The 17735-nt window shown below is 45.2% G+C and overlaps 1 protein-coding gene and 1 long non-coding RNA gene across 2 annotated transcripts; one reads left to right on the top strand and one right to left on the bottom strand.

The window, feature by feature from the left end:
* Positions 1 to 1470: 1470 nt before the first annotated feature.
* On the bottom strand, positions 1471 to 3240 carry LOC119778595 (basic proline-rich protein-like). Its single transcript, XM_038277914.1, has 2 exons — positions 2434 to 3240; positions 1471 to 2118 (listed from the first exon to the last, which is right to left on the bottom strand). Exons 1-2 carry the CDS (start codon positions 3238 to 3240, stop codon positions 1471 to 1473), a joined length of 1455 nt encoding a protein of 484 aa, XP_038133842.1.
* A 9458-nt stretch (positions 3241 to 12698) lies between these two features.
* On the top strand, positions 12699 to 13795 carry LOC119778592. Its single transcript, XR_005280091.1, has 3 exons — positions 12699 to 12714; positions 13169 to 13305; positions 13607 to 13795. It is a non-coding gene; the product is annotated as an uncharacterized LOC119778592 (long non-coding RNA).
* The last annotated feature ends 3940 nt before the right edge of the window (positions 13796 to 17735 follow it).

Here is a 17735-nt window from a genome sequence, read left to right as displayed (position 1 = left end):
ATGGTCGGCCACAGGGCGGTGGAAGAGCGGGGGGGGGGGGGGGGAGCAAGCGGGGGGGGGTGGAGGGTGGGGGGGGGGCGGGAGAGGGGAGGGCGGGGGGGGCTGGTTGGGGGGGGGGGGGGGGGGATTGGGGGTGGGGGGAGGGGGGTGGATGTGGCAGGAGGGTAGGGGGGGCACATGGGGGGTGTGAAATGTTGTGGGGGGGGAGTGGGGGGGGTAGGCAGGAGACGATCGGGAGCGAGGAGGGGTCGGGAGGGTTGGGAGGGTGGGCGGGGGTGGTGGCGGGATTGGGTTTGGATGAAGGGGATGGAGCGTAGAGGAGTTGGGGGGGGGCGTATGGGTGGGGGGGGCGGGGGGGTGGGGGGCGGGGGAGGGGTGTGCAGTGGTGTGGGTTGCGCGGCGGGGGGGGGCGTAGGGCGGAGGGTAGGGTAGGAGGTGAGGGTGGGGGGCGACGGGGAACGGGGGTGGGGTGGGGAGGGCTGGGGAGGGGGAGGTGGGAGGGGGTGGGCAGGGGTGGGAGGGCTTGCGGGGCGGGGGGAGGGGGGGGGGGAGACCAGGGGACGGAAGGGGGCGGGGCGTAGTGGGGGGGGAGACGAGGGAGAGGGGGGAAGGGGATGTGGGGGTGTATGAGGGTGGGACAGGGGGGTGAGCGGGGTGAGGGCGGGGGGGGGAGGACGAGGGGAGGATCGGGGGGGGGGGAGGTCGTGGCGAGGGAGATGAGGGGGGGGATGTGGGATGGTGAGTATGGAGGGGGGGGGAGGCGGGTGTGCACGAGAGGTGGGCTGGGAGTGCGGGCGCGGCGTGGGGCGGGGGGGTGCGAGGGTGCACGGGGGGGGGGGTGGGGGTGAAGGGGGAGTGGGGGGGGGGCAGAGATGGGCTAGGGAGGGGAAGGTAGATGGATGGCCGGTGGGGGGAGGTGGGGGGGAGGAGGGTGCGGAGGGAAGGGGGGGGGAGGCGGGAGGGAGTGTTGGGCGAAAGGGGAAGTGCGTTGGCGGGGGGCAGGGGGGGGTGGAAGGGGACTGGGTGGGGGGTGGGGGGCTTGAAGTTTTGGAAGGGGTGCGGGGTGGGGGAAGATGGGGTGGGGGGAAGAGTGAGGTTGGTGGGGGGAGAGGGGGGGGGGGGCGGTGGGGGCGGAATGGTATGAAGGGTGGGTGAGCGGGGGGGGGCCGGGGGGAGGGGCGGAAGGAGGGGGTGGGGGGGCGGGGCGTGGCGGGGGGGCGGAGGAGGAGGATGGGGGGGCGAGGGGTTGGGGGGGGGGGGGAGGGTGGGGGGCGTAAGGGGGGGGGGGGGCGAGTGAATCGCGCAGCGAGCGGAGAGGATGGGGGGGGGGGCATCGGGGAAGGAGTGTGATAGGATGGGGGGAGGATGTGGGGCAGAGGCGGAGAGGGGGGGGGGGGGGGGGGGGGGGGGGGGCAAGGGAGCTTGGGGGGGTTTATATGTGTTTGGTGGGGCGGAGAATGGGTATATACCCTAGGGCGGGGGGGTGGGGGGGGGGGTGGGTGTGGAGGAGGGAGGCGGAGGGGAGGAGGGAGGTGGAGGGGGTGGGTGGGGTGGTGGGGGGGTAATTGGGGGGGCGGGGGTGGGGGATGGGGGGAGGAGGGGGAAGGGGGGGCGCGGGGGGGGGGGCGGGGGGGGGTGAAGGGGGGTGCGGAGGCCGGGAGAAGGGGCGGTTTGAGGGGGGGGGCGAGAGGGGGGTAGCGAAGGGTGGGTTGGGGTGCATGCAGCGGGGTGGGGCCGAGGGAGGGGGAGAGGGGGGGGCCCGAGGCGGGGGGAGACGTGAGGAGTGGGTTGGGGGGGGGAGGTGGGGGGCGGATTGGGGGGGGGTGGGCGGGCGGAGGGTAGGCTACTACGAGGTGGGAGCGGATAGGCCTGTGGGGAGGGGGGTTGGTGGTAGTGGGGAGGCCGGGGTGGGGGGGGGGGTGGGGGGTTGTAAGGGTGGTGGGAGTTGAGGGGAGGTCGAGGAGGGGGGGAGTACGGGGGCGGGGGCGGAGGGTGGTGGTGGGGGAGAAGGGAAAGGGGCCGGGGGCAGGGGGCGGGGAGGGCGGAGGTGGGAGGTACGGGTGGGGGTAGGGCGGCGGGAGGGGGGGAGGGGGGGGAGGTGGAGGGTATGATAGGGGTCTTGGAGGGGTGGGGTAGGGGAGGGCGACGGAGAGGTGGGGTGGCGGTGAAGGTCGGGTGCGGGGGGGCGGGGAGGGGGGGGTGAAGGTGTTGGGGGGAGAGGGGGGGGGGCTACGTGGTGGGGGGAGGGGGCGGCGGGGGGGTGGGCGCGTCCAACAAGCCAGGGGTTTACGGGGTGGGGGGGGGGGAGGAAATGTAGGGGGCGGACGGGGGATGGGGGGGTGAAGGGAGGGGGGAGTAGGGTGGCTGGGGGGGAGGGGAGGGGGAGGGAGGGGGGGTGTGGGGGAATCGTCGGGGGAGAGGGATGGGGGGAACGAGGGATCTAGGGGGGTGGTCGGGGTGCGTAATCGAGGGGGGAGGGGGGGGGGCGACGGGGGGGTAGGGCGATAGGGGGGGGGGAGGGGGCGGGGGGGGGGGGGCGAGGGAGATGGGTGGAGGGGGGGGGGACGAGGGAGGGGGGGGGTCGGTAGGTTGGGGGGTGTGGAGCGGGTGAGTGGTTTGGGTGGGGGAGGGGGGGGGAGGCTGAGGGGGAGGGGGAGGGGGGTAGGGTGGGTGGGCGGAGGGTGGATTGGGGGGGGGGGGGGCGGGGGGGGGGGTGTCAGCGAGTGTGGGGCGGGATGGGTGAGGTTGTGGGGGGGTGTGAGGCGAAGGTGTGTGTGGGGGGGGGGCGGGGGGGTGGGGGGGGGCGGCGGGGGAGTGTTGAGAGCGGGTGGGAGGGGTAGGGTGGGGGGGTTGGTGTAGTGATTGGGGTGTGTGTGGGGGGGTGCGGTGGGGGTTGGGAATTGGGGGGGTGAGCGGCGGCGAAGGAGAGGACGACGGAGGTGGGGGGGTTGGCGTCGGGTAGTGCTGTGCGGGGGGTGGGGGGGGGGAGGTGGTCGGGGTGAAGGGTGGGGGGGCGGAAGGGCCTGGGGGAGTTGCGAGGAAGAGGGTCGTGGGGGGAGGGTGGGAGGCGCAACGGGGGTCGGCCGTGCAGCGGGGGGGGTTAGGGGGTGGGGAGCCGGGGAGGGGGGGACCGTAGGGGACGGGGGGGGGGTAGGCGAGGGTCCGGTAGCCTGCCGTTGGGGTCGGCCGGTGGGCGGTTGGGGGCGGGGGGCGTGGGGAGGAGGGCGGACTGGAGGGCATGGGGGGTGGTTGGGGGTGCAGCAGGGGGTAGGGCGGGGGGGTCGGGTGGGGAGGGGAGTCGGGACTGGGGCGAGTGAGGTGGGAGTGGGGGTCCGGGATCGGGCGGAGCGGGGGGAGGCGGCAGGGTGGGGGTCAGGGGCGGGTCTTGTGGCCGGGTGGCGGGGGTTTCGGGGGCGGCGGCGTCGGGGTGGGTGGGGGCAGGATTGTGGTGAACGGGGGGTGGCGGTAGTCGAGGATCTTGGGGGCGGGGGGCGGGGGGGGGGTGGCGAGAGGGGGACGCGGGTTCTTGGGTCGGGCTGGCCAGGTGAGAGGAGTAGGGGGTGGGGGGTGAGGGGCGGGGCAGGGGTCGCTGTGAAGGCTCTGGGGGGTAGAGGGGGGGGCGCAGCGCCTGGGGGGAGGGTGTTTAGTGGGTGAGGCGGGTGGGGGTGCGCGTTCCCCCCATGTTAATTTGTCTTTTTTTATCTTTTTTGGTCTCGTGTTTCTGTTTTTGTTCTTGTTTTTATTTTTCGTTTTTTCTGTATTTTTATTTAGTTTTATAGTCTGGACGAATTGTGCCGTGCTTTTTGTGTTGAATATACTACTGAAATCTTAGCAAGGGATATTTATTTTCGTAAAGATAAAACTGTATCACTGTTGTGAGCTGTGTAATGATGAAGTTAGATTTACATAGAACAAAAAAAAATCACTGCTGATAAATTATGTCTGGAGATGAAAAGCACTGAGGTGTTTATTTCTTTGCTCTTGTTCTTGTAAGTCCATTAGGTGGCCTATAGTACCAAAGCAGGCTGTATAAAAATAAATATAACTAATGTGTCACATCTCTTCCATAGTTTAGTGTTTCTTAAAAAGGCTGATTTACATGGAGTAGTGGACAATATACTTTTGTTTTCTGCAAACCCTTTATTTTACCCCTTACTGATTCTCTCCTTCTATTTTAATCATAAATGGGTTCATCAGTGTAAGTTGCATCATCCGTTGCACTCGCGCTTTGTTTAGAAACAAATGTCTTCCTCCTTCAGAGGCCTGTAAGTGATCAATAGGTCCTCCAAATGCTGCTCTAGTCCTCTTCCTCATGTCTGGCGTTCACATCTGCCTGTCTGCCAGTGCTTGCTCTGCAGTCTTATTGCAGAATTAATAGCTATTGAGCCTGCAAAGTGAGGAAATGGGACGTAGTTGCGAAGGGGGTCGAACTGCAGGATGTGGGTGAGGTGGGTGAAGAGGAGGGCAGGGCAGTGATAACGAGGAAAGAGAGAGGAAGGAAGGAGGGGGCAGCGAATGAAAGCAGAGGCTGGTGATGCAGTCAGTCGAATTCATTGATGCAGGGATCTGTTTAACAATACTTGAGAGCTGCTAGGATGAGAATGTGGGAGATATAGATGTAGACGAGGGAGGAGGTAAAATGGTGAGAGGTGAACAGGATGGATTGGAGAGTTAGCTTGGATCAGGAATTAATAGATTGGGCTGTTGTCTTCCTGTATGTTATCCGCAAAACTCAAATGCTGTGATTTGTGTTTCTGCATAGGGAGGCAAAAAGCAGTTGGAGGTGTTGGGGATCCGCTCGTTCCCACAGGAGCACGAAGGGACTTGCATTTTTTGCTCACTCGCTCTTGCTGCAGATACACGGCTGGAGCTGAAGGAAATTCATCCCATGTCTTTTTTTCTTTGTCCCCACTGGCAGGCTATTGAATGCCAGAGGAGAAGAAGAGTGTATCAAGATAGTCTTAAGAGGAGAACACCACATGGAGAGAGATAAGGAGAGCAATGTGCTAACAAGTGTGATTTCTGTTCAGCCGAGAGGTTAATCTATAGAAGAGATCTGGAATGGTATTATATGTCTTCCTCTCTCCTCTTGCATCGAATCATGAAGACACAAAGGATTTACATCAGATGCTTGTATCAGATGTTGAACATTCGATGGGAGGTGTATAATGCTGTTGTTGTGGATAAATCTTCAACAGACATAGATGTGTTCAGAGAAGCTATTCGGCTAATTAGTGGGGGATATCTATTGTTGTGTTTTATCTGAAGGCCTCCTAAACTCTTTGCACATCGACCCTAATACTGGATTTGTACAGTGAAACGTGTGTTTAGTTTGTAGTTCTCGATGGAATAACTTCTTCTCAACCAGTGCTTTCTGAGGAAACTGCAGTGTAATTAACAGTCGCAAACTTTTCTTTCAGGAGTTGTTTGGTCACACAATTTTGCTGTTGTTGGATGCACCGGTTCAGTGGTGTTACGGTAAGTGTTCTTAAAAAACCTTCAGGGCACAGCTTGTCTTGTCTGTGTCAACATGCTCAACTCACGTGCCACACAAACATGCTTGTCCCTGCCTTTGATGAAGTTTGACACCGCCCATGGGGAAGTTAGAAGAGTGTGGCTCAAACAATGTAGGTGAAAAAAGCAAACTTCAACAAGTCCAACCTGTTTGAGTGTAATCTTATGGTCTGATCTACAGATTTTGATTTTGTTTGTGTGTATGTGTGCAGCTTGAAAAATGCTTGACAACAGGTGTATGATTCAAATTTTACCGAGTTTTTATTATTACAAATCCGTTTTGGTGTTCAAACACTGGTTTATGGTAAGCGAGGGGTCCGCATTATTCCCTTAGTCTTACTATGCAAAATTGAGTTACACTTTCTAACCGCCTTATTTTGTTGTATGAATTACAAACTGTTGTGTAGAAAAAGTTTTTTTAGCGTTTCTAGGGCTTTTTATTAGTATCACACAGGAGCAGTGATTTCTGTCTTTTTTTCTCTATGTTCTTTAGGTTTGTGTTTTGAGGTGTATAAATTAGAAGTATGTCAAAATAAAGGTGAAAATGTAGACATTTTTAATGTATAAGTTCCTATTTTCATGTGTAGTGTTCAAAGGGAAATAACAGTTGTTGGACGCGGATGACTCCACGTGTTAGAATACGTTATTTATATGTAAAATGGGGTGGGAATGTGATCACAAAAAATATCTACAAACTTTGCGTATTGATATATGTTACTTTTCATCATGTTTTACCTCCAGTTTGTCTCACAGTAGGTATGGATTTCAAATGTATTATTTTCCTATGTGCAGGAAAACATATGTTAAAGCTGTGCATGTTTGATTTTCTTTACCATATGCCTTGCTGTTTGCTTTTCCGTCCAAAAATATGTCCGAAACTTTTCCTTATTTGCTTGTGCAGAGAAACAGTAAATTGTGTTTGACGGTATTTGGTTGAGAGTTTTGCAGGCTAGTAACAAAACGTTTTCTATGACAGAGTTTCTTTTTTTATCCATACTTATTAAATTGTAAGTTGTAAGACCTGCCCTCCTTGAACCGCGATCTTAACATGGTGGAGGGATTCAGAGCCTGGATATCCAGAAACTATGTTGACCTGGAGCTTAATTGCCCTGGTAGTGTCCTAAGGACACATCTCTGGGTGATAGGAAAGAAAGGTTCAAAACTCCCTTCTGATGACTAATAAAATACCCAAAACTGTATGATTAGTGCTACTTCAAGGGAATCAAACCACTGGGGGACTTTAAACATACACATGGGAAATGAACTGGGAGACCGGGAGGGGTGTGATTGAGAGGAAAGGACCCCAAATTTGAACCAAAGTTGGTATTATGTTGGACTTCTGTGGCCAGTTCATATAAGGCCCTTGACGTCAATCAGAGCTATTGTCACCAGGGGACACCCTAGGTCGAGGTCTGAATGATTGACTTTGTTGTATATCTTTGAACTTCGGCCACAAGTGCTAAGACAGTCGGGTTAGATAGGGGAGGAGCTGTCACGTCCCCAGCTGGGATACGCTGGAAGTGGAGGAATTGGACAGATTACAGCGGGGGCACAAGTGAGTTGTGAGGGTGTCTGCTGGTTCGTCTGGTGGAGCCATCGGTCAGGGATGTGTTAGTTACCATACCAGTTTTTTTTGGTAAAGAGAGAGTATGGCAAAATGGTAAAGACTCTTAATTACTGGTCCTTACCCTCACTATCACCTCATAGATATGACGCATGACGAAAGAGGATGATCTTGGTACAAGCAGCTGAAAAAATATCACGCTTTCTCCCCAGGGGGGTAGGCACGCCCTTAGAGATGGATGAGTGAGCTTGATCCACCTGGGGAGAGACTTGGATAGGAGACTCTCATCCTCTACATTGAGATGTTTGGAACAGTAAACCTAAAATGTCTGTGAACAGGAACTATATATATATATTCTTCCAGTGTTTTAATTGTCATTAACTGTCACATGTACAGAGCCAAATGAATTAACTCTCTGAATTTCACCCTTCCCCTGGGGAAAGCAGTGGGATGCCATTGTGCTGCACCCGGGGGCCAGGGGCACAGATTAGGTTGTCTGAAACTGTGGTTGGGGACAGTTGTCTATAGGGCTTGGTGTCGTGATGTAAGTGTCTTCGCTGTCGCCCGCCATGTTGAATGCGTCTTTTAAAGGGCTCATACTAATCTGCCTATTAGACTATCTCGCTATCATGTGTTGTACTCCCTCTCCAATAAACCCGTTGTGTTAATTTGATTAATTTTCACCTTAAGCTGATTTCATCACTATGGTATAACCGTTGCTGTATTGTGGGCTGTAACTAGAGCTCAACACATCTGTCGCTCCATGTGTGAACAATCATAGAGAAAATTGTTAAACTTTCCACGCTTTCTGACTGGAGGCTTAAACCATGGAGACCAGCATCCGAGATAAATGAGTCGTTCGGCTATGCCTTGGGTTCGAAGCGTTAGCTCGATTCGCTTTTTGATGTTTTTATTTTTCTTCCGAATAGACTTCTCACGTATGTCAATGTCTTGTAGGAGAGTGTTGCCTGCATTTTCCTTCTGGTTAAAGTTAATAGAGTGCTACGGTTGTTATTTTATAGCCTTTATTTGTTTCTTTCTCTCAAGTTGGGTTCTGTTCTACGGGAAGATATATAAAACGCAGCGGAAATATGCTTCAAATAGGTGAGAAACCGTGAGGGGTTGGCAGTTAACGGTTACTAATTGTGTTTTTGTGTTTTTTTTTTTTGGTTTTATGGTTTTTTTTTTAGTTTTTAATTTAGGTTTGTTTTTTTTTTTTTTTTTGTTTTTTTTATTTTTTTTGTTTATTTTTGTTTTTTTTTTTTTGTTTTTTTGTCTACATCTTTGAAACACTTTTAGCCAGTAGTTATAATAGTTGCCTTGTACATGCGTGAGTGGTTGTTAGGCACTTTGCGCTGGTTACGCAGTTGCTAAACTTAGCGGATCCAGAGTCCCGTTGGATCAATTGCTACTTGTACGGATTAGGTGTGTCCGCATGTGTTTGCTGGCTTTTAGATTCTGCAGCTCTGAACCCTATCCATTCTGTGACTGCACATGAGACTCCAAGACTTGTAGCTTGAATGTTTTGTGATGTTTTAGGCGCTCACTCAACGGTGCTCCCACTCATGTGTTTGGACTTTATATGGGATCCAGTAATGTTGTAACAATGCTGAGTTTGACATCCATACCGGTTGTGTCCTGGTTGTGTCTAACTTAAATGTTTGCCCCGGTAAATTCCTAGATCCTTTTTCGGATTTTAACATCTTTTCTGCTCTTCTATCTTCTTGGTTCTCTTCTTTCAACACAACGTTTGTGTCAGAGCTATGCTTCGTTTTTTGTCGTAGCAGTCAGTTTATTTGCTGCGAATCGTTGTCTAGTGCAACGTGGATCCCGAGGCCCTATTAGGGCTAATTACTCAAGCTATGTCATACCCTATGCAGGTCATAGAATTGCCCGGTGTATTGCAAGAGAATAACATGTATTGGTTACAAGTACCCCACTTCAGAAGACATGCCACTGGACTGTGTGATAAAAAAAATTGGTTTTATTTAAAATGGATCTGACTTTAATGTGCAGGCTGTAAACAGAACAGAAAATCACGTACAGCAAAGTCCTTTTAACATTATACAATGAACCTAAAGTTTGTAAATAATGTATTTTACATGGCTTACAATAAATGGCCTCATAATGAAGAAAGTTGTTTGTGTCTATGTGTGTCAGGACTCTGTAGAACTCCACTTGTGGTACTGGCCATCAGCAGTGTTGTCTGGCTCTGTGTGCAGGTGCGTGTGTCCCAGAATATCTCTTTGGGATGGCCTATGTGTTCGAGATAGAGGAGCAATGGGCTCTAGGAGACGTGCTTCTCAGTCGCATCTTCCACTGTGTTGTTCCTATAAAGCCTGCTCAAAGTGGGCTGGCTTTTTTTGTCCCGTAATCTTCTTGGACAAACTGAGCTGCAGAGACCATGCTCCAATGTCCTGGGGGCTTTTTTGGAGCGTGTATCGCAGTGCACTTCCAGTTCGCTCATTACTTCTAAGTGTCAGTTGCGCTCAGTAGTCCCGTTTCAGTAAAACTCTCGCAGGTATCTTTTAACTGTCTGTAAAAAATACCATAAGTTGTTTTCAGGGTGTTTTAGTCCTTTTATAATTAAATTTATACTGTTCAAAAAAACATAAGGAAGTTATTGATCAACGTCTCACTTATGTTTTAGTCAGCTTTGTATAACATTGCATAATATGTGTGTTATTGTGTACATAGTGGATGGCTATAGGGCCACGTTATATAGTGTATCAAATAATTTACTGTTCTGTTCGTGTTGTAAGGCAATTGTCCTATTGTAACATCTTATGTCTTTTCTGTGAACATGCAGCTGTGTTTATTGTATATTATACTACACATCATACTATCAAACAACATTCTATAATTATGTTATATATATATATATATTATATATGAGAGAGGAGTTCTTTCTCGAGTTACAGTGACATTAGTACAAATTGAAGTACATGACAGTTCTCAAATTTGTTATTTATTAATAATTTCTGTATCTGTAATAATGGTTGTCTGTTCTATATGTTGTCCTTTCCAATTCAGAGGGCCGTGCTGTCTTGTGCCTATGGGCCCCAGAATTCTTAAATTTCCGCCCCGTGTAGTGTGAATTGTGTATAGCTTTGAAGTTTGTTGTGTTCTCATGGTCATACCTTGTAACAACTAACCATTTGGTTCTTGGAATTAATATTACGGTGTTCAATGTTAGCCTACTGTCTAGCCTACACATTTCTTGTAATAGTGTTCCTCAAACAACACTCCATGAAAATGTGTTCGTGTATACAGTCGTATTATATTTATAAAAGTAATGTAGATGCCAGTGTCCGTATTCCCCTGCGCCTCCTCGCCTTGAATAACATTGGCAACTGCTTCACGCTTTCTCATGACCGTCTCTACTCTTTTTTCCACGGCGATCATACGAACAGACAACCTAAATAAATATGCATGTGATATGTATGAATCCAGTTTATTTACGTGTGGTGCTTTCGAAAATAAGGATTGCAAGTGATTATGACTAGTTTTTTCTGGTTTTGGCTGGCAGCTCTTATGTTGATGTCGCGATGGGTCTCGGATATTGGGAACTTGTCCGCCACTACTGTCTGTCAGAGTAACCATTGGAAACCTTAGAAGAACTACAGAAGACGTAAACGTCAGAGACAGGATAACGTTTATGTTGTTAAGAATCTCTTCGGAGCAGCAGCTGCAGTTTAATACATAAATTAGATTGCCCGTCTTAGATCTGTAATGTTTTTATGTTGTTGTTGCAAAGCAGTAATGTTTATTGAAAAAGTCTTTTGTGTTTTCTGTGAGTTGTGTCGTATGTGTTTTTTTTGTGTTTTGTTTTGTTGTTTTTTTAATACAAGTGGGGGGACGGATTGAAGGGTCTATTTCGAATCTGTGTACGTCGCGCAGACACATCTCTGACGTATCACGCTATCTGTCGCCCTTGCCGCGTGGGTGCCAAAGTGGCAGGTCTTGCCGTTGTCGGAGCGTGGGGCTTTGAACCTTAGAACCTCAGAGATTCAAGTCAATGCTCCGTAAACACTAGGCCGCACGCCCAAAGCATTGGCATTATGTGTGATGCTCAAGTGGGTTGTGTTTGGTCTGTTTTAAAATGATCCACATTCACAAAAATGGTGTTTTGAAGCATGTTTAACATCAAACTGTCTTTTAAGTTATTCTTAAAACTGAGAAAAAGAAAAAGTATGGCACTTGGAATGGCTATGGGTAAATGGTGCATTTTGGGATCATCGTGTCCGACAAGTTACGTAAACACAGTTGTTTAAATGGTTAAGCCCTTATGTTCACAAATCGTTGTGATTATTGTGTTTATGCAGTCACACCCTGGTAAAAAAAAAATGTGCTTTATTGTATTTCAAAGATTATTCATATTCCTATAGTTACTGAAATTTGTACTTGAGACAAATTGTACTTTTTGTAAATTTATTGTAATAAATTAGTGTACTAAACTGTTACGCTTTCATGCTAATACTTTTAACGCGCACTTCTAACTGTAATTACTACTTATGTTACACTTTGTGTAGAAATTTGTATATTAAAAAAGGATACGTTAATGGAAAGTTATGTGTATTTTGTAAGAGTGTACGTATTGTGTAAATTTGTTTTTACATATATTTTTGTATATTTAAATTGTATGCTCAAAGTTGTCATTGTAACGTACATTGAAAGCATATTTTAAAAGTACACATTTTAATATCGACACTGTAATATTAAGTTTGAGTGCTTTTAAGTTACATTTGAATCTAATTTATGAAGTGAAGTTATATACGCTTGTACTTCAGGTAATTCTTTTGGAAAGTGTTCAATAGTATAACTACAAAAATGCACTTAAACCCTATTATGCAATTTTGTGCTGTGTGTAAAGTACACAGATAGCAATTATTGCAGTTGTTATGTAATGTTTAATAAGTTTTGAAAAAGAAATATGATACAATACATCTTACACACAAAACCACATTGAACAAAAACACTAAATGTTCACTTCAAAAGTACAGGTGCACAAAATTGGTGTGTTCTGCTGAAAAGCAAGTGGTTTAAAGCTGGTGCAGTGCTACATTATGATCTAACAAATAGCATAACCCACATTGCAACAGAAAAGTTAATACTGGCCAAATGCAAAAGAAATAAACTTAACACATTACAATTGTCTCAAGTGTTCAAAAAAGAACATTTCATTAGTATTGTTTAATGGATCAAAGCAGGGCTACTGCAAACAAGACCAATTGGTGAGTGCACATATTTAAAAGTCGCTGACAGCACTTCATGCATATAGGAGTGATATGTGGAGTTGTTTGGCCTTGATGTCTGTAAAGTAGTAGCTCCCAAGAATTTTAGTCTTGGGGAGTTTTTGGTTCAGTACTGATATCAGAATTCCCATAGACTTTGAATGCACCACACCTGCACAGCAGTAGTCACGGCTCCTCCCTGCTCAGGTAGCGTGCTTTTCTTTTAAGGCCTTGGTCTGCATGGAGAGAGGTAACTTTCAAAACATTCCCATTTGGTTTTGAAATCTTAAGATATCTGTATAAAACGCGATTTTGATTATTATATTTGTATTGTAGAAACAGGAGATGTAATCGGTTTGAGCAGGAAGATTTGCTGTATTATGTGTTTTGAAGAATATCCTGGTGAGTTCACATGAACCTGTGAATGAAATATATATATTTTTTGAGATGTAAAACCAGTCAGGATATAATGTTTTGTAATATATGTAATTTTACTAGCTCTTTTGATTTATTGAATGCATTAGCACAGTGAGAAGGAGGCTAACACACCCCCATGTGCTCTTCTAAAAAAGAAAATGCACTTTCAAGCTAGCTACATCTTGTGTGATGTTGCTGTAAAACCCCCACAAGGGGTTAACGTAAAATTAAACCCTTCATAGGTGTCCTGATTGTTTTTTCCAGATACAAGTATTGACTACTGACCATAATGATTTCTTAGACAGTGAACCACATGTAAATTGATAATTTTTACTTTATATTTTTGTCTGTATAAATGTTGGTAAAAACCAATTTATATTATGGTGATTACATGATTTATTTTCCAATTGAAGTAATTGCTCTGCACATTTGTGTGCAGGCTGTTTTTTTTTTTACATAGTTGCAGAATCTGCTGTTACAGCTGAGCGGTTCATTGTATGGACTGGACTAGACTCCACCAGAGATGTTGATGCAGAATGTTCCCAATGTGAATGCCATCCGGTTCCCTGGAGGGTGGTAGGAAAAAACAAGGAAACTTAAGGATTTTTCTTCCCTTTCTTTCTGCGGATTCATAATTTTTTTCTTTTCTGAGATCTCTGACAATTTTTGTTGTTACTTTGTTTAATTTTTTTTTGATCAGATCTGATAAAACCACTTGATGCATCAGATTTATTTAAATTCAACTGAAATGGACAATTTTTTTTTTCTGGTGCACTTATGGACCCTGGTATATCATACTGATACAATTTGTCAGACTTTTCTGATGTACTGCTCAAAAATACTATGAATTTACAGTATCTCTCTGTTTGGTTAACAGACGCTGTTCTTCTGGAGTTTTCCGTAGACAAGTGTCTCTGATGTGCGCACGGCCATCAGACGAAAATGTAACAATGAGCAGTTCAGCCAAAAAAAGGAAAATAATGTGTGGTGGGCGTGTTTTTGTATGGTGCGAGGGTTTAGGGGTGCAATAATAAGGAATGTTGTTTTTCATTGTTCAGTATTCCTCTGCGTTTCTTTAAAGTTTATTTGTAATGTTTAGGTCTGCTGCCTGAAATTGACATATTTCTACAAAGTGTACTAAAGTACCAATATTTGAAAATGTGTTGTAAGTTTTATAATGAAAATGGTTAACGTCGATATGTAAATGTTTATACATTCTGAGATAGTACAAGTTATATTATTTGGTAATGTACTATAATTTGGACATGTTTCAAATACATTAAAGTATATTTTTTCATCTGCACGGAAGTATATCCACAAGTCTTTCAGCATTTAGTATACTGTTAATACATTTGCAAGAATGTGCAAGGTAGAAAGTAGTATAGCAATGTAATGATAAAGTATATTTACTATTAACTGCAAAGTATGCTTTTTTAATTAATTGGAATAAGCCAACAGTATAATTAAGCATATTATTACCACAGTAAGAGTATATTAAAAGTATAAAGCTTATATATTTTTAAGACACTAACAAATCATTTTTAATGTAGTTATAATACAACCATAGTGCACTTTAATTTGACTAATTAAGCATATATTAGTACATATAAACTCATATACTTAAAGTATACAAAATATACTTTAAGTTGTTCCACTTTAGCACATCAAAGTACACTAAATACACTTCAAGTTGAGCTTGTCCACAATTTAATTACAATTAAAATATATTTAGTACAAAATTAGTTGTTCCAAAATAGCATCCTTCAAGTTAACTAATCATAAACACACTTAAAGTATAGTAATGATTAGTGTGCCTTCAAGTACACAAAAGTATGCTAAATTTTAGTACACTTAGCACATTTATTTTTCAGCAGGGCAAGTAAATTACAAGCTCAAAACAAGCAGGCTAGCCTTTGGAGGCACGTCTGCTTGCACCTCTGATATTATTCATTCAGATATATCTTATTTACAGGTTATTAAAAATAAGTTAGTTTTTTCAAGATGACTGTTTTTAATGTTATATTAGAAAAGTCTTGCCTGTTTTCCATTAGTATTTGCTAAAGCACAAATGAGTTTTTGTCAAGTCAACACAATTAGGGTCTTTTATCATTACAATGGCTTACTTCTTTAATGTGGGTTCGACTGTCACAGCAAGGTGGCCTGAAAATATTGCTTTCCTAAAAGTCACAGCGACTTTGTTATGTATACAAACTGCAGCTGATCACACCCAGGGTGAGATTAGTTTTGCTCATGCATGAAATGTTTGCTATGCAGAAATTGAGTAAAGTTGGTCTCCTCTTTGCTTTAAATGCAGGCAGTTTTCTGCACGATGAGGCTGCTGAGAGACACCTGTAAGTGCTTTGGAAGTGGTGGGAGCTCACAGTGGTACTCATTGAATTAAGTGCTGAGTGATTAGAGAATCACCAAGAAACTCAAAAAGTGTTCAATCCTTTTTCTAGTCTCTTTTTGTTTTGTAGAAAAAAAAATATTGCAGGGGTCTAAAAAAAGTCGCTAAGTTGCAACAGTGTCCTCCTGTCACTTAAACCACTAACCCATCAGTGTCTGTCAGTCTTTGTTGTCAACTTATCCCCTAGAATCAGTCAGCCTGAGGCTCATTTGGAACCTCAGCTTAGTACAACCATTAAAAAAAAAGCTGATACCCAAAGGAACCAGCTATTTAGACTCAAACCAAGTAAGAAATATTTCAAAATTTCTCCTTTCAAAATTAACCCAGTTTTTTAGTCTTTTTAGTTACGAACCTAAGAGGTTTATAGATTAAATTTATCATTAAGTAATCTAGAATTCACTATGAAAGAATATGACAAAGTATTTAACATGCATATTACATTAAATTCTACATTGGCACTGTTGTTTCAATCCAAAATGCAATCGTTTCACAGGTAAAGCACAACATAGAATTAATCTGTTGATTTAATTTTTTTTTTTTTTGTGGTCACTGAAATGTTTTGCAATGAGAGATCGGTCTACCTTTACAAAGACGTTAATTGTTTTGAGTTTGTTGACTTAAGGTTTCAATCTGTTATACTCAAAGTCGTAAGATTTCAGCAATTTTTGGCTGCAATCTTTTCTTTGGTAAATTTATTTCTTACTGCCTTTTTAAAATAATAGTGTGTGAAATAACTACTCGTATTTTAATCATGAGATACAATTTGATCAAAACGTATACACATATCCTGTTGTACACACCCAAGTGAAAAGCTGACAAGCTGGTTTGGAACTGAAGTTACCAACAGCTATGATGCAACAAACTTATGCGCCATGTTTTTTTTTGTTTGGTTTTTACAACTAAGCAACCACAACTGTGTATTTTAGGGGAAGAATTTACCAGAAACAGCTGATATTTTGCAGGATCAGATCCACTCACAATGCTCAGGTTCAGGCTTGTCCATGCAGGCAGCATTTGCACAGTGGCCTACCTTTTGGTCGTTCACAATCAATGATTTACTAACAAAGCGCTAAGATTTACAGTTGCCTCCTCTTTAACCTAAACCTCCTGCCAAACAGTCCTGTCAGCCCTCAGCATTGTACCTTTCTGTTGTGACCTTTGCATATTAAATCGGGATTTCTGAGCCAGAGACCAGCTCCAGTGTAGAGTTGCTCTTTTTAACCTGTGCTCACCATGTTAGGGTGATGGGGGTTGGGAATCATAACTGATTCAGATGGCAAAAACAAAGCAAAGCGCTGATATGAGGTACATTTGAAATTAATATCTAAAATATTCCTACACATTCTAACTTTTGAGACCATATCCACAAAAAGAAACAGTTAATCTCAGGTCAAGCAGGAAAAATATTTAACAAAATTGAATCGCCCTCAAGTTAACTTATGCAAAATTAAAACCTGCACAAGTTTAGCTTTGCAAATTAATCTGCTGGTAACAGTTTACCTGCAGGCCTTAGGAGCTTTTGCATTATTGCATTTCTCATGGACGTAAAACACAACCCAAAAAGATAGCTATCGTTTATAAAACTCCTTCAAAGGAGCAAATCAATACGTAAAAAAACAAACATTGTCTTGGTTGAAAAAAAAACAATAAGGGGCAGAGACATGTCGGTAGACCAAGAAATTGACATCTACATGTCAGAAAACCCAAAGCAACATAGATGGAAAATTAAAAAGCGCAACAAAATAAACACAACACAGTTGGAAAGGAATAGTAGTCAGTGATTGTAAGTTACTAAGAAATTGTACAAAGAAAATAATCCAAAATTGATCATCATTGACACCAGAACCAAAGAAAACAGTGTTTAGTAGGCTGAAGAAAAGTTCTCCTCTTCAGGACCAAATTGCAGACAGACAGATGCTGAGCAGAGTTAGCTGAAAAAGATTAGAAATAAGGGTGAAAAAAATTAATTGAGTCACATTTCAATGTATGTACTGTAGGTGTGTTTTGAGGCTTTAAAGTTGATGAGTTCATTATAGATCAGAATGAATTAGCTAATTACCACACACTTTTTATATATTTTCACACATGGTTATTTTTGTTCTTGGTGGGTTGTGCTTAAAAAATTGTGCTCTATGGCTTTTTTTTTTTTTTGCACTTGATACATCATCAGAAGCAGGGTGTGGGTTGGAAAGTTAGAATAACTATGTGAATATTTTTTTTCATTTGGTTTTATTAGCATAAGCTCAAGTGGTGGCCTAGCGGGTAGGGCATAGAGCTTGGAATCCTGAGATTCTGGGTTTGAGACCCACTCCCACAGACTGCAAATCTGGGTCTCTGAGCAATACCTTTAACGCCCGATTGCTCAATGCCAGCCCACTGCTCCCAATGGGGAAGGGTTAAATGCAGAGAAAATTTTTCTCCAATGTGAGATCAATAAAGATTGATTAATTTATTAAAATACTCTTACTTAATGCAAAAAGGTTTTTAGCACCGACCACTGCTTATCCATGACATTTTCACAGCTAATAAATCTTTCCTGCAGTCATTTATGATTATAAAAAAGGAAATTGTTCCTTTGTGATTTGGTTCCCCCAAAAAA

This window comes from Cyprinodon tularosa, unplaced genomic scaffold (assembly GCF_016077235.1).
Source record: "Cyprinodon tularosa strain WSP-4 unplaced genomic scaffold, ASM1607723v1 ctg1354, whole genome shotgun sequence".
NCBI classification, from domain to species: Eukaryota; Metazoa; Chordata; class Actinopteri; order Cyprinodontiformes; family Cyprinodontidae; genus Cyprinodon; species Cyprinodon tularosa.
This window is presented reverse-complemented; position numbering and strand designations above follow the sequence as displayed.

Bases quoted from the DNA above. Each gene is read 5' to 3' on its own strand.
- LOC119778595 (XM_038277914.1), bottom strand. From the start codon at position 3,240: ATGCCCTCCAGTCCGCCCTCCTCCCCACGCCCCCCGCCCCCAACCGCC. The intron at 2,119-2,433 runs GTTCCCCCCATC...CACCCCTCCAAG, and splicing joins ACCACCCCCCTAGATCCCTC to ACCCCTATCATACCCTCCAC.